General features: G+C 39.8%; 1 protein-coding gene across 2 annotated transcripts in view; it reads left to right on the forward strand.

Moving 5' to 3' along the window:
• The window catches only part of TMEM241 (transmembrane protein 241), a 106,621-nt gene that overhangs the window by 1,472 nt on the left and 89,731 nt on the right, over positions 1-15,418 (forward strand). The window contains exons 2-3 of one of the 2 annotated variants that reach the window (XM_081149657.1): positions 2,097-2,143; positions 6,558-6,635. In XM_081149657.1, the coding sequence (XP_081005783.1) occupies positions 2,097-2,143; positions 6,558-6,635 (125 nt within the window). The remainder of the gene's footprint in view (positions 1-2,096; positions 2,144-6,557; positions 6,636-15,418) is intronic. The other variant, XM_081149658.1, reaches the window with a different exon arrangement.

Genomic DNA, 15,418 nt, shown 5'->3' on the forward strand with positions numbered 1-15,418 from the left:
TCAATAAAGATATATTTTTTTTAAAGAATATAAAAAATTCATTAAGAAAATCTTGCACATCTTAGTTTCACTTCTTAGTCTCATTACTGTTTAAAAGAAAGGTTCATGTTTATTCAGAGTTTGAACAGCAAGTCCTCTCTCTGGCTTTCCCGGCCTGGCTGGTCTAGTCAAGGTGGCATGTTCCTCCATCCTGTGGGAAGTTCCAGCAGTAACCAGACCTAGGGCCCAGGCAGCCACCTGTCCTTCCCCTCACAGATATTAAGCCTTCAGTCTGGAGGCAAAGTCCACATTTTTTCTCCTTTTAAAGGCTCCCAAATTGCTCCTTCTTTTTCCTTAAGACACTCACCTCTCTTCTTCCAAATAGCCCTCTCTCTGAGCAACACTTTTCAGTGATAGGAGGAAATGCAGAAAGGAGAAATGTTTAGGACAGCCTTTGGCAGAGATTTCTTTGTTCTTTTTCACAGTTCTTTAGGAAGGTGAAGTGGGAGCTTCAGCATTTTCTATCTCCCCAATATCTAGGACAAAGCTCAGCACACAATAAACTAAGTTAATATTTGTTGCCTTCCTGAGGTTGTTAAGGGTGATGTAGGATATGGCCCAGATATTCACTCAGTCCTTTCTCTATCTCTGTTTTAGAATGAAAATATCAGAGAAAAGTAATAGAAACATATTGAATTATTGAGTAAATAGATCAGAGAAGAATGAAGACCATTTCTAATAAATATATATCAGTGCACAGGCCATTAGCCAGAACCGTGACATTTAGGAACTCATACAAGGGCAATTATGAGTAGGCTAATCCACAGGGGAAAATAGATATGTAAACTTGCCCAACACCATTTTATTCCTTTTTTTAGAGCATGTGAAGAATCAGTAGAGTTCTTCCTAAAGCCATTAAACACTTTAAAAAAAATTCTTAAAGTGTTTAATAAATAGAAAAAAGATAGCAAAAGGTATCCAGAAGGACACAACACAATCCCCCCATTCATAAAGTGCTGTAAGCCTGGTGAAAAGATAATAGAAATACAAGTTGACCTTAGCTGAGTTGATTTTTTAAAAAAAATGCTTAAGCCTTGGCTGGGTGGCTCAGTTGGTTGGAGCGTTGTCCCCTACATCAAAAGGTGGCAGGTTTGATTGCCGGTCAGGGCACATACCTAGGTTGCAAGTTCGATCCCCTGTTTGGGCGCATATGGGAGGCAAATGATTGATGTTTCTCTCTTGCATTGATGTTTCTCCCTCTCAAATCAATAAAAACATATCCTCAGATGAAGATTTTTAAAAAATGCTTAAAATGCTAAAGCACAGCAAAAATTGTGATATCTAAGCAGAATTAGAGAAAAAATTCTTAGAATGCAAAAACCAACAAAACCCTAAAAGTAGAAGGAAAACAAAGGAGAGACTAAGGATATACTTTAAAAAAGAAAAAAAATTATTGATTTTAGAGAGAGAGGAAGGGAGAGAGAGAGAGTGAGAGAGAGTGAAACACTGATTCGTTGTTCCACTTATGCATGCATTCATTGGTCGATACTTGTATGTGCCCTGATCGGGGATCGAACCCACAACCTTGGTGTATTGGGATGATGCTCTCACCAGCTGAGCTCCCTGGCCAGTGCCTAGGATGAACTTCTTATTTGAAGGGAAACAAAGAAGGGGGTTGGATTTTTAGGTAAACCAGATAGCAGATAAAGTGGATACCCTGAGAAAACAGACCGCATTCAGAGGTTTGTCTGGTTTTCTCTGGAGTGGCTGCAGTTACAATGTGACACTTCTGGGGTATGGGAAGATGCTGAGTGGTCAGCCGCCCCAACATCAGACCCAGCTGCTGTCCCCCGTTGCTTATGGTGCCAGTTCATTCCTCAGCTGAGGTGGTCAGGGTCTGGTGACTCTAGGGGAAAGCAGGCCCACTGTTTTTAGCATGACTCAGAAGGTGTTTGGGGTTTTTTGTTTTGTTTTTTACCCAGTGTGATTTTGGTGGAGAAAGGCCTTTTTGAAACTTTAGTGTGCTTATGTTTCTTCAGTAGAGATTTCTTTGATTATGTGGTCTATCTATTCTCTATAATTTGAAAATGTCCATTAATCTGGTATTTGTTTTTCAGTTTGTCCTGTCTGTCTTGAAATTTACCTACCCTACATTGTTTCAAGGGTGAGTATTTTTTATGCACTTTATACTCATTTGTAGGAAATGTTCAACCAGCATCATTAAATGTTCTTTAAAATGTAAATTAAAAAAAATTTTAATTAAATGTATTGGGGTGACATTGGTTAATAAAATTATATAGGTTTCAAGTGTATAATTCTATAATATGTCATCTGTGTATTGCATTGTGTGTTTGCCACTCAAAGTCAAGTCTCCTTCTGTCACCATATATTTGACCCTCTTTACCCTTTATCTTTAAAATATTTTTAGTGACTGCATAGATTTTTCATCAAATAGACATACTGTAATTTATTCAACTATCATCTTAATGGGCATTTAAATTGTGTCTCATTTGGGTGGTATAAATACAACAAAGTTATCAGACATTTTTTGTATTTAACTCTGCCAAATTCCCAACTATTTCTTTGGCATAGATTCATTCCTACATAAGAAATTTGGGTTAAAGAATATGAACTTCTTTAGTATTATTCTTGAATATTAACAAATTTTTTTCCAAAAATGTTTTATCAGTTTACATTGTCACCCAGGTTGTATATGAATGTTTCTATAATATTATACTCAAACTATGACTATTTTTTCTTCTCTCTGCTGATTTTATGAGCCAAAAATGGTATCACATTGTTTTATCTTATCATTTCTTAGATTATTCATCAAGTTGGACAGTTTTCTTATATTTATTACGCACTTGGGTCTTTTTCCCCCCAATGAATTGTCTGTTTGTGCCTTTTACCCTTTTACTTTTACAGGGGTTTCAGTATTTTTTTTTTAGCAGTTTAATGAATTCTTCGTATTTTAATGACGCAAACCACTTATCCATTATGTTTATTGGAATTTTTTATTTGTTTGCAATTTGTTTGTTCTTTGCCTTTTTATTTTGTTTATAATTATTTTGATTAGTTAAATATTTTGAAAAGTGGCATCATAGAGAATGTATCATTTGAACATAAGGATGAAGCTACAGAGAGCACATAAGATGAGTCCACTGTGTGGTCTTGTGAGAAGGGCGCTGTTATTAGAAAGAAGATAGAAAGGAAACGTGGCGTAGGGTCAGGTCAGTGGTCTGGGAACTATGTAGATTTCTCTTTTTCACCTCATCACCCTCCTCTTTTCATTTGTTAAATGTTTTACTTTTATATAGAAAAATATATTGATAGTTTATTTTGTGAGTCACCATTACTTTTACATTTATTCTTCTCCATCACAAGATTATGCTGATATTCACCTACATTTCATTAAAGCTTTATTCAATTTTAATCATTGCCCATTTATTTTAGTGTATGGTGCAATGTGAAGAAATCATCTCTCCCCTAATAGTTTCATTTATATTGGCCTCATTTATTGTTGTTGTTGTCTTTTTTAAATCCTCACTGAGGATATATTTTTATAATTTTTACAGATAGAGCAAGGGAAAGAGAGAGAAAGAGGAAGAAAAAGAGAGAGAAACATTGACTAGTTGCCTCCCATACGCACTTCGACTGAACCCACAACCTACCTATGTGCCCTGACCAGGAATGTAACCCACAACCTTTTGGTGTACCAGACGGTGCTCCAACCACCTGACCCACCCTGCTAGGGCTCCCATTTATTATGTTTTATTTATAATCCTTCTTTTGCCTTTGCGTTGTTAATATAATATATGAAATTATTTTTCTTTTTAAAAATGTTTTTTAAAAAATTGATTTTAGAGAGAGAAACATCCATGTGAGAAATATCAATCAGTAACCCCCCTCCCCAGGCAACCCAACTGGAGATTGAACCCGCAACCCGGGCATGTGCCCTGAGTGGGAATTCAATTGGTGACCTCTTGGTGCGTGGGACTATGCTCTACCAACTGAGCCACACCGGCCAGGGTTAGTTATTTTTCTAGGGTCTATTTTGTTGTTTTAATTCTCACTCGAGGATATTTTTTCCATTGATCCTAGAGAGAGTGGAAGAGACGGTGGGGAGAAAGAGGGAGAGAGAAACGTCCATGTGAGAGAGCCACATCAATTAGTTGCCTCCCACACGTGTACTGATCTAGACACTTCTAGACATACCCTTGTGGAACTGGCTTTTCTCTTTTGCCTGTCCCTTAAATTTATCTGCAGTGAATGATACGGTCTATCCAGTTTCCCCACTCAGAAACCTGGTAGTTATTCTTGATTCCATTTTCTCCTTCATTCCTAACATGCAGTTAACCACCAGGGCCTCCTAAATCTGGTTAGGATCTGTCCACCTTCTTCATCCACTTGCCCCTTCCTGGGCCACTATTATCTCTCAAATTACTCTAACAATTCCTAAACTTGCTTTCTAGCCCCTGATCTTGCTTTTCGCAAAGATCTTTCCCTTGTAAAGAGAAGTTTTCCCAAATGTAATTCTTTGTTATGGGGACTGTCCTGCACATTGTCGGAAGTTCAGCAGCTTCCCTGGTTACTACTCACCAGGTGCCGGTAGCAACCCTACCCTCCCCTCCTACCAGTTGTGACAACCAAAACTGTCTCTGGATACTGCCAAATATCCCCTGGGGAGGAAAATTATCTGGTTGAAAACCACTCTCTAGACCAAGCTGTTGGAGAGCACGACCCATATCTGTCTGTTCTGCCTGTCAGTGAAGGCTTCGCAAGGGAGGCTTAAAAACTGGATCTTACGGAGTAAGCAGGTGTTCACCAGCACACGAGGAGATGGGAAGAACAATATGGGTCAGGAGGACAGAAGTATGAGATCGCCTGGCACATTCCCGCCCGAGGCTGCAGGCCTTTCAGTGTGGCCGGAATGTGGCGGCCCATGGCAGACACATAGGAGCTGATCCTGGAGAGGGGCAGGTGCAAATTCCAGAAGGCCTGTGTGTCACACATGAATGACTTCATCCTGTAGGCCAGGGGTTCTCAACTGTGGTGTCGCAATACAGAGGTGTGCTGTAATCATGTCTGAGGTAGTGTCTCAAGTCATAGCTAAAAATAAAGTTTTGAAATTTATGAATGACTCACCTGAAATAAAAAAGCGATTAGAATGAAACAGGATACATTTATGCCCATAGTTCCCTTCTCATTCCTTTGGTATTTTGCTGTGCTTTCTGCAGTGGGAAAGGGAGGGGTGTTTATTTTATAACCTGTGTTCCCCCTAAGCTCTGCATGCTGAGGAAGGGTGTCTCATGTGAGCCTCGTGACACCTAGTATGTTGTGGCAGAAAAGAGGCTGAGAGCTGCTACCTGTAGCACTGGGGAGAATCGATTATTTTTTAAATTTATTTATTTATTTATTTATTTATTTATTTATTTTAAATATATCTTTATTGATTTCAGAGAGAGGAAAGGAGAGGGAGAGAGAGAGATAGAAACATCAATGATGAGAGAGTCATTGATCGGCTGCAGCCCACAACCTGGGCATGTGCCCTGACCGGGAATCGAACCCTGATCACCTGGATCCTAGGTCGACGCTTAACTGCTGAGCCATGCCTGGCCGGGCTAAATTTATTTTTTAATCCTCACCTTAGGATACTTGGTTGCCTCCTGCATGTACCCTGACCAGGGCTGGAGATTGAGCCTACAACTGAGGTACATTCCCTTGGCCGAAACTGAACCCTGGACCCTTCAGTCTGTAGGCTGACACTCTAACCATTGAGCCAAATGGGCTAGGGCTAGACTATTTTTAAAACAAGCCAGTAGCACAATTAAGCCAGCATTTTAGAACAAATCCTTTGACTTCAAGGTAGAGACTGGATGGGTGGGACAACCCTGGAGAGAGGGGACTAAATGCTGTACTTAGAGTGTGAGATAATGAATCTGAATTAGGCAGAGGCATAAGGGATGGAAGGAAAGGCTTCAGATTTGAGAACTGTTATGGGGATAAAATCATTAGAATTTTGCAAGTAAATGAGGGAGGTGAGGATGGAAGAGCTAGGATGACATCTAGCTTTCTGGTTTGGCTGATTGGGGGCAGTGGGAGGATGATCGGGACGAGAAGGGGGAAGTTCAAGGTAATGGTTTATGTTACATTTGGGAGCTTGTGGGTTATCTGGATGAAAAGGGGGACTTGGGAATTATCAGTGCAGAGCCAATGGGTCCAATTCATAGCATACATCACGTTAATTGTTATGATTCTATTAAGACAGCTTTTCAAATATATTTAAAAGGAACCTGAGGGAAAGTCTAAAATAAGAAGAGTCCCAATGTCAGCACTTAATGGTACAGCTGAATTCAAGGGAATAAGTAGAAGTTGGGAAGGACATGTCTGAGAATTGAGATGATAATTAGGAGAGAGTGGGAGAAAAAAGTCATATTAAGGATTGGATGTGTATATTTGTGTCAGCTGACAGATCTTCCGGGGCGATGGCTTTTGAGACCATGGCACTGTATTAAATTCAGACTGGAAAAAGATAAATAAAAATTTAAAAAATTCAAACTGGTCCTTATTGTTTTCAGGTGGCAGATGTTAATTGGTGGACTTTTGCTTCGTGTGTCATGGAAACTGGGCTGGGTGGAGCTCAACAGCAGTTCAAGGTAGAACCTCTTCTATGCTTCATGACTCACACCTGCTTCCTTTTTACATTACATAATTTCTTATGGTTTTACATTGGGAAACACGGATGTTTATTTGAGTTGTTTGGTCTCTTTGTTCCCTTCTGCCCTTGAGATTCAATGCTTTTATAATCAAATAGAACTCGAGCAGTATTTTTCTGGTTAATAATGCCACTAATATAATATTGAAATTAGTTGAGATATACAATGTATGATACCATATTAATTTGGCTTTGTTTTAGATCATAGGACCACTATGAATGAGTTTTTAAATAAACTTTAAAAATTTTTAATGAATTTTTACTTTGAAATTATTTCCTTATAGAAGTTAGAAATAATGTAAAAAACTTCCACACTCTTTACTCAGATTTCCTAATTATTATTTTATCACACTTCTGTCATTCTTTCTTTATATGTAATGATATATATAAATTTTTTTCTGAAACATTTGAGAGTAAGCTTCAGATTTCAGAGTAAGATGCTGCTTTTCTTTATTTCTAAATTCTTTAGCGTGTATTTTCTAAGACCAAGGACACTTTTTTACATGACTACAGTACAATTAGCAAAATCAGGAGATTAACACTGATACAATATTAATATCTTATCTACAGATCATATTCAGATTTTGCCAGTTTTCTCAGTAATATCCCTCTCTCCACCCCCATTCTGATCCAGGGTCCAAATCATACCATATATCATAGTCATTGTTATGATTCTATTAAGACAGCTTTTCAGATATATTTAAAAGAAATCTCAAAGGCTATGACATTTTTCAGCCAAAATTATTATCTGAATTGGCCATTCATTCCTGCCTCACCTAGATAAATTTTTGAGAACATCATGCCTCTCCTGAAATTATGCACCAAATGAATAGAAAATGAAGCTAAGATTTATATGAGTAAGGCAAACATCCCAACTGAATGATCTGGCCAAGTCATTCGCCTTGTGGTCCAAGTTATCTGCCCAACTTCCCCAGTAATCAGATTAACTGCTTAATTGCTAAGTCATCCCTGTGTTTAGCACTTTGGAGAAGCTTTGAGAACATGTCCAGTATAAATATTAATAATCTTCTCCCAAAATATAAAACTAAAGAGGAAAAAACGAGTATTAAGAGGCCTTATGAAGGAGAGACCCTGGGAACATAGGTGTAGATTAATTTCCCTGACCTGATTCTATCATAGTCCAAATGCTAAAAGAATATTCCACTCAAGATGCTTAACTAATCCGAAGGAGTACTTCATTAAATCATACGGTATCTTTAACTTGATAAAATAAAGGTACTTTTGGGATTTTATGTGTGAGAGTACTTTACACTCAATTGTTATGCTGGATAATTCATTGAGAACTGGGTCTTCATTTAAACAGATATGGGCCCTGAATTCACAAGGCCTGTCATAGCTCTAATATGCAGCTAAATAATTCTGACTCCAAGTGGTTGAATTTATTCCTCCACAGAAGCAAGGGATTGGACTAGAATGAGGGAATTCACTGTCAGATTGTGAACTGGGTGAACAGTGCTGATTAACATGTGTCATCCATTCTCACAGTGTAGCTGACCAATTATCCTATAATTTCTGATGTGAATTATTTACTTATTAATACTAGTCTTTTATTTTTTAAAATTTATCTTTATTGTTGAGAGTACCTGTAATACTCTCAACAATAAAGATAAATTTAAAAAAATTTAAAAATAAAAATAGCTAGAAAAAAAAATAATACTAGTCTTTTAAACATTACCTTAGTAATGTTCCCTTAAAAGCATTGTTCATACTTATTTTTTGTATGTAAAATACACATAGCATAACATTTGTCATTTATTAACAGTTTTTATTTTTTATATTTATTTATTTTATTTTTTTATTTTTTAATATATCTTTATTGATTTCAGAGAGAGGAAAGGAGAGGGAGAGAGAGAGATAGAAACATCAATGATGAGAGAGTCATTGATCAAGCCCACAACCCAGGCATGTGCCCTGACCGGGAATCAAACCCCTATCGCCTGGATCCTAGGTCGATGCTCAACCACTGAGCCACGCCCGGCCGGGCGATTAACAGTTTTTAAGTGTACAATTCAGTAGCATTAAGGACATTCACACTGTTGTGCAAGCATTACCACCATCTATTTCTAGAACTTTTTCGTCACCCTAAACAGAAATTCTGTCCCCATTAAATCCTAGCTCCCCATGCACACTTACCTCTAGCCCCTGGTAAACCACTCTTCTACTTTTTTATTTTTTATTCTTTTGTTAATCCTCACCCAAGGATATTTTTTCCATTGATTTTTAGAGAGAGAGTGGGAGGGAGGAAGAGAGGGAGAGAGAGAGATTAAGAGAGAAACATTGATGCCAGAGAGACACATCGATTGGTTGCTTCCCATGCACACCCCAACCGGGGCCAGGGATTGAACCTGCAACCCAGGTATGTGCCCTTGACTGGAAATCGAACCTATAACCCTTTGGTATGTGGGGCGATGCTCTAACCACTGAACATACCTGCCAGGGTAGTTCTACCTTTTTATATCTGTGAATTTGCCTATTCTAGGTACCCCATTTAAGTGGAATCATATAATATTTGTCCCTTTGTGACTGGCTTATTTCACTTAGTGTAATGCTTCAAGGTTCATCCATGTTGTAGCATGTGTCAGAATTTCATTTTTTTTAAGACTGTATATATTCTGTTGTATGTGTACCACCTTTGGTATGTATACCACATTATATACCACATTTTATTTATCCATTCATCTGTTGATGGAATTCTTTATACTTTTATTGCTTTCTTATGGGGAGCTGGGGAGTGATTAGTAGAACTGGGTGAAGTCAAAAGTTCTCATGATTCTTTCCCTGGAAGAAGTGGTCCTCTGACAGGAGAATTTTGAGAACCACCAGACACTGTTGTCCCGTGAACTCCCATGATACAGGCTCCACTAATTTCAGAAGATCCGTGATCATATCCCTTTCAGTCCCCTTGTTAAACTTCTTGACATCTTTTCACATCTATCTCCTGGACTTCCTTAGGTGGTTTCATAGCCACACACATGATGTGAACTTAATTAAGCTTCTTGTCCAAGATCTCAGTATCTTATAGTTACTAGTTGCTGTTGTGGTTAATAACTGTGGCACAGCTCAGAATTTGCCTCAGGCCCTTGGCAAAGGGGAGTTACAGATGGCAAACAGCAAGGACATAGCACCAGTGTCCCTTCGTGTGTGCCTGGGCTGGGTGTGTTTGCTGTGGCTGCTGTTTCTTACTGGGCTTGGCAACCTGATGATATCATTAGGAAACCAAAGTCTAGCTTTGCTTTGTGACTGTGTGCTTGTGCGGAGATGGCCGAGATTGGGTTCTGCTAAAAATGAAAACAACAGCAGGAAGATGGTTGGAGTCCCAGAGGTCATCGTGGATTGGGGATGATGGGGATCTGGAGGGTGTATCCAAAATTGGTACTTAGTAGCATATGGCGCAGAGCCTATGCTCATTTAGATTGTCATAGCCTGCAGCACAGCAGAAACCCAGATTCCCTCTCAAACAAGTTACAGAACCTGGCACTTCATTTCATATGTTGCAGAGAGGCCACATCTGCTGTGTCCTTCAGTGTCTTGCCACATCCTATATTGACACCACCGAGTAACCTGATGGAATCAGGCTCCTCCAGGATGTTTTCCTGGCAACCGGTTATTACCACCAACTGTTGGATGATGCCCTTGAAGGCTTCTGTCTTGGGAAAGATAGTACTGGGTTCCAGCTACAAGCTTGTCATTACGTGGCAGCTATTGCTGTTGCCAAGCCATTGCAGAATGTGGAAGTGATTTTTCTAGTAGATGTTGAAGTCCTTTGCTGAAGGTTTTCTGTATTTTCAAACATGATCCTAAGAGAACCCTGTGACCTGTTTCATCTGGTAGGTAGCACAGTGAGAACAGGGCACCCTTTGAACTAGATTCTTGAACCATCACTGAGGACAGACTTGGGTATGATTTCATTGGAGACTCAGACATCATCTTCCAGATCCTGAATTACCAGGCTACATGTTTAAATAAAAACACTTTGAAAGTAATTTTTAACCTACAGGCCACTTTTAACTCTCAAGTTTTCAAGTATGAGAAGTTCTAAGTTAAAAATTTTATTCCACAACACCTTTGTGACCAGAGATTTCAAAATAGATGAGGGAGAAGCCCCCACCCCTTAATTTTCCATTGAGGGTCTTTATGGAGAACCATAACAAATATCTTTGATAAAACTTCCAAATTAACTCAGCCCTGTCCCTAAAGAAATGAACAGTAAGACAATCAATTAGGGTCCAGATTGTACTCCCTTTTAATGATTGGTTATTTGTTTTTAAGTGAGATATTCCCTTTCATCAAAACTACTGGTGGTTGGAATTTCCCAAAAATGTTTTCATGTGTTCATATTTCATTTTGAGTGACTCTTGTAGTTTTATAAAAAGTCTTATTTGCTCACAGAGGAAAGATAGCACTGAAATTCATGTGTTTTTGACATTTTCCCATACTGTTTTCTCTCCAGAGGAATGCTGTAAGTATATATGTAGAAATTACTTTTGGGGGATAATAAGGCCAACTTCCAAAATTCCTCAGGAAACTTGCTGAAAGCCACTGAATGGACATAATACTAAATAAAATCTGATTGGTGTTGGTGTGGTGATTATGGTAGTTCCTGGGAGAGGAGTCCATGAGGCCAGGGATGATAAAAGAAAGGGTTTTTTGTTTTTTTAGCTTTATTGAGGTATAGTTGACCAATAAAATTTGAAGATATTCAAAGTGTACATTGTGGTGATTTGAAATATGTGTACATTGTGAAAGATTCCCACCATCTAGTTAATTAACATGCCCATCACCTCACATATTTACTTGTTTATAGTAAGAACGTTGAAATTTTACTTTCTTAGCAAATTTCAGTTATATAATACAGTGCTATCAACTGTGGTCACCGTAGGTCCTCAAACCTTATTCATCTTTTCTTTTAACCCTTCCTCCAGGATATGCTTATTGATTTTAGAGAGAGGAGAAGGGGGAGAAAGGGGGAAAGAGAGAGAGAGAGAGAGAAACATCAATATGGGAGAGAAACACTGATTGGTTTCCTTCTGTGTGCGCCCCAACCAGGGATGGAGCCCACGGCCTAGGTACGTGCTCTGCCCGAAATTGAACCTGCAGCCTTTCAGTATACGGATGACTCTCCAACCTGAGCCACACTGGCCAGGGTCTTACTCGCCTTATAGCTGAAAATTGTGCCCTTTTACCAACCTCTCTATTCCCCCCCCCCAACCCCTGGCAACCACTTTTATACTCTCTGTTTCTGTGAGTCGGACTCGTTTTCTAAGATTCACATGTAAGTGATATCCTGAAGTATTTGGCTTTTTCAGGACAGGATTTTTGATCTTTGACACCCGCAGGCCGTGCCTATACCACCTTATGCATAGGAATCTACGGAACTTCTGCTTTATTATAGACCACACCTCCTACCCCTGTCCCTCTGTGTCAGTACAGCCCCTTTCTGGCCTTTTCACAGGCTCGGCTGGTCGTGTGAAATGTAACACTCCCCAGACCTGACATCAAAGGCGTATGTCCTGCACATTAGTTTGGAGTCTCAGTCACTTTGGACTGTGGCCTGGCAAGGGGCTTATACTAGAATCTCTTTTTTTCTCATATTTGTTAGAAATAAGACCCATAGCTCTTCTAGCCTGCCTCACTTGTTGTCTGGGGACCCAGGTGACCTACAGTTCTTTTCCATTTTTCTTTTTGGTCTATATTTCTGAGTACTAGCATCTTCTCTGTTCTGCGCTGTCCCTTCAGCCTGTCTCTGAAGGCTCAGCTGCACATCCAGCCTTGGTCCTTCTGGGGGAGGAGGGAGGTGCCTGGGGGGGCGGGGAGGGTAACTGCTGTGACAGTGGAGGCTGCAGGAGGCCCCCAGAAGACTACGGCAGGGTCCAGGCCTGAACTGCGGAGAACAGTGGTCTTTCAAGCAGGGCGCTGTTGGAAATTGGAACTGGTTTCTTCCAGGCCCTTGTTGGTCTTCAGGGATTGTCAGAACCTCACTGAAGGTGACAAGATTTTCATTTAAGCATGAATGGGGCCACATGTTGAGAATCTCGGGCCAGTGAACGAAATGGGAAATGGGAAGAAGGGATGAGTCCAAATGGGAAGAACCAGTTATGAAAGTGCCTTGAAAAATGGAACTTTACAGAAAAAATGGTAACAGGGTCCTTTCTATCTAGCCAGGGACACTGCCTCGTATGTACAGCCTTGGGTACCCCAGCTTGCAAGTTCCAGAGGTTGGGACCCAAGCGGCCTTACTTTAAATCAGGAGTCAGCAAACAAGAGACAGAGAATAAATATTTTAGTCTTTGTGGGCCATACAGTCTCTGTCACAACTACTCAATTCTGCCTTTGCCTCATGGAAGCAGCCAGAGACAGTGCATAGGCGGACAGAAATGGTTGTGTGCAAACAAAATGCTGTTTTCAGAACGAGGCAGCAGGCAGGGAATTGGCCCACAGGCCATAGTTTGCTGACTCCAACTTTAATTTATGCTCTGTGACAAAGAGTATCGTCACAGGGTTCTTGAGCCCAAGTAATTTTGGGGTTGAACTTTGTTGGGCATGTGGCCTTCTGTGAGTCAGAGGAAGAGGAAAGAGGGGGGAGAAAGGTCTAAGAAAAGGAGGAAGGAAGGAGAAAAGGGAGTAAGACTCTTTGGGGACCAAATTCACCAGTAATGGACCAAAATATAAAATCTAGGAATCTCCTGTAAGTATCGAGTTAATATATCTAGAAGTCCTTGTAAACTGTAAAGCAGATGTTGACTTTACCATGGTAAGGTATTACTGTTGAGGCCATTGCCAATAGTCAACATGCGAACCTTGGTATCTTGGTCGCTTGTTATTTTCATGTTTGGAAACTGTTTATAGGTCCACTGGGTGTCAGTATAACACAGAGAGTTTTCAATAATTCAGCCCAAGGCTCTTATGAACAGATAAACTGAGTTTTTCAGGGAGCAGATGTTCCCTCAATAATGCATGCTCTATTTGAAAAACAAGTGATTTAATTTAATTAGCCTTCATCTCAATAACAGCAGTTTTATAATCCATGCCAACATTTTATATGCTTCTGGTAAAATGCTTTCTTCATCAAGGTTCTTAGGGACAGTAGAGTGTGCACAAACGAAAAACCTGCCCACAACTCCAAGAGGCAGTATTTGTGCTTATAAATCTTGTGAGATATAAATCATAAATCCTGTAAGAATAATTATGTGTCACTACAGTTTTCAAACCAGACCCTGTGGCAAATAGTCCTTTAATAGGGACTGCAGTCTGCAATTGTACAGTCTGTAATTTTTCCCCTAGGAGTTGCTGTGAGACCCCTTCCTACATACACCCATGCACCCATACATGTACACACACAGAGACATAGACTCACGCACACGTGTAGACACACACACACGACAAATACACACACACACTCACTGGCTCGGCTGCTCCCCGGAGGCCCATGTGTAACAGAGCCACAATTCTGCCAGGACTGCCTCAGGATTTCATTCCATCTTGCCTCCTTTGTTGGCAGGTAGGACAATGTAAGAATACACCAGCACGGGAGGTCCAAATGATGCCACCTTATGAATGAAAGTTGGAGAAAGAAAGAGTGCATTAATAAATAGTATGTGCCTGCCTTGTTCCTAATGTGCAGGCCCTTGGCTTAGAATCACACAGTGTTAGAGCTGTAAAGGGGGGTGTCCTAGTTAGTTGAGCTGCTATAACAAAAATACTATAGGCTGGGTGATTTTACTTTTTTCTTTTTGGTCTATATTTCTTTGACTAGCATCTCCTCTATTCTGCGCTGTCCCTTCAGCCCCAACAGAAATTTATTTCTCACAGTTCTGGAGGCTGGGAAGTCCAAGATCAGGGTGCCAGCATGGTTGGGTCCTGGTGAGGGCCTCTCCTTGGTTTACAGATGGCTGCTTTCTTGCTTTGTCCTCACATGACACACAGAGAGAATGAGAGAGAGGGAAGGAGGGAGACGGAGGGAGGGAGGGAGGGACAGGGGAGAAACAAGCTCTCTCAGGTTTCTTCTTACAATGACCTAATTTCCTCCTAAATGCCCCACCTCCTAATACCATCTGGAGTTAGGGTTTCAACATGTGAATTTTGGGGGGAGACAGACATGTAGTCCATAGCAGAGGGTGAGTCAGCATAACCTCTGGGAGGCAATTTTATAATCATTTGCAAACTTCAATGCATGTATCTTTGAACAGCAGTTGCACTTCTGGGAATTTATCCTGAATGTTGCAAAAACATCATGAACATGAAAAGAGAATATATTCGAGGATAACCATTACAACATTAGAATAATAAAAAATAGGATTGACTTAAATGTGCAGCAATAGCATGGTATTCGATGATTAATAAGTTGGGAATGATTTTTTGACATGGAAAGGTGTTAAGCAGATTATAAAGCAATGTATACAGTAGGACCCCATTTTTGTTGAAGTGCTCATATATGGGCATATGGCATTGTTTGGAAGGAGACATAGCAAGCTCTTAACAGTGGTTATCTTTGGATAGTGGGATTGTAATTGTAATGTTTTTCTTGATGATTAGTATTTTCAGTATTTTATAGCATGGATAGGTACTACTTTTTAATAAGAACACACAATACAATATACATATAATGTATTATGGAATTGTACACCTGAATTCTATATAATTTTATTAACCAATGTCACCCCAATAAATTCAATAAAAAAGAAAAAGGGATAAATTATTATAGAA

The sequence above is a fragment of the Miniopterus schreibersii genome (genome assembly GCF_964146895.1).
Source record: "Miniopterus schreibersii genome assembly, chromosome: 10".
NCBI classification, from domain to species: Eukaryota; Metazoa; Chordata; class Mammalia; order Chiroptera; family Miniopteridae; genus Miniopterus; species Miniopterus schreibersii.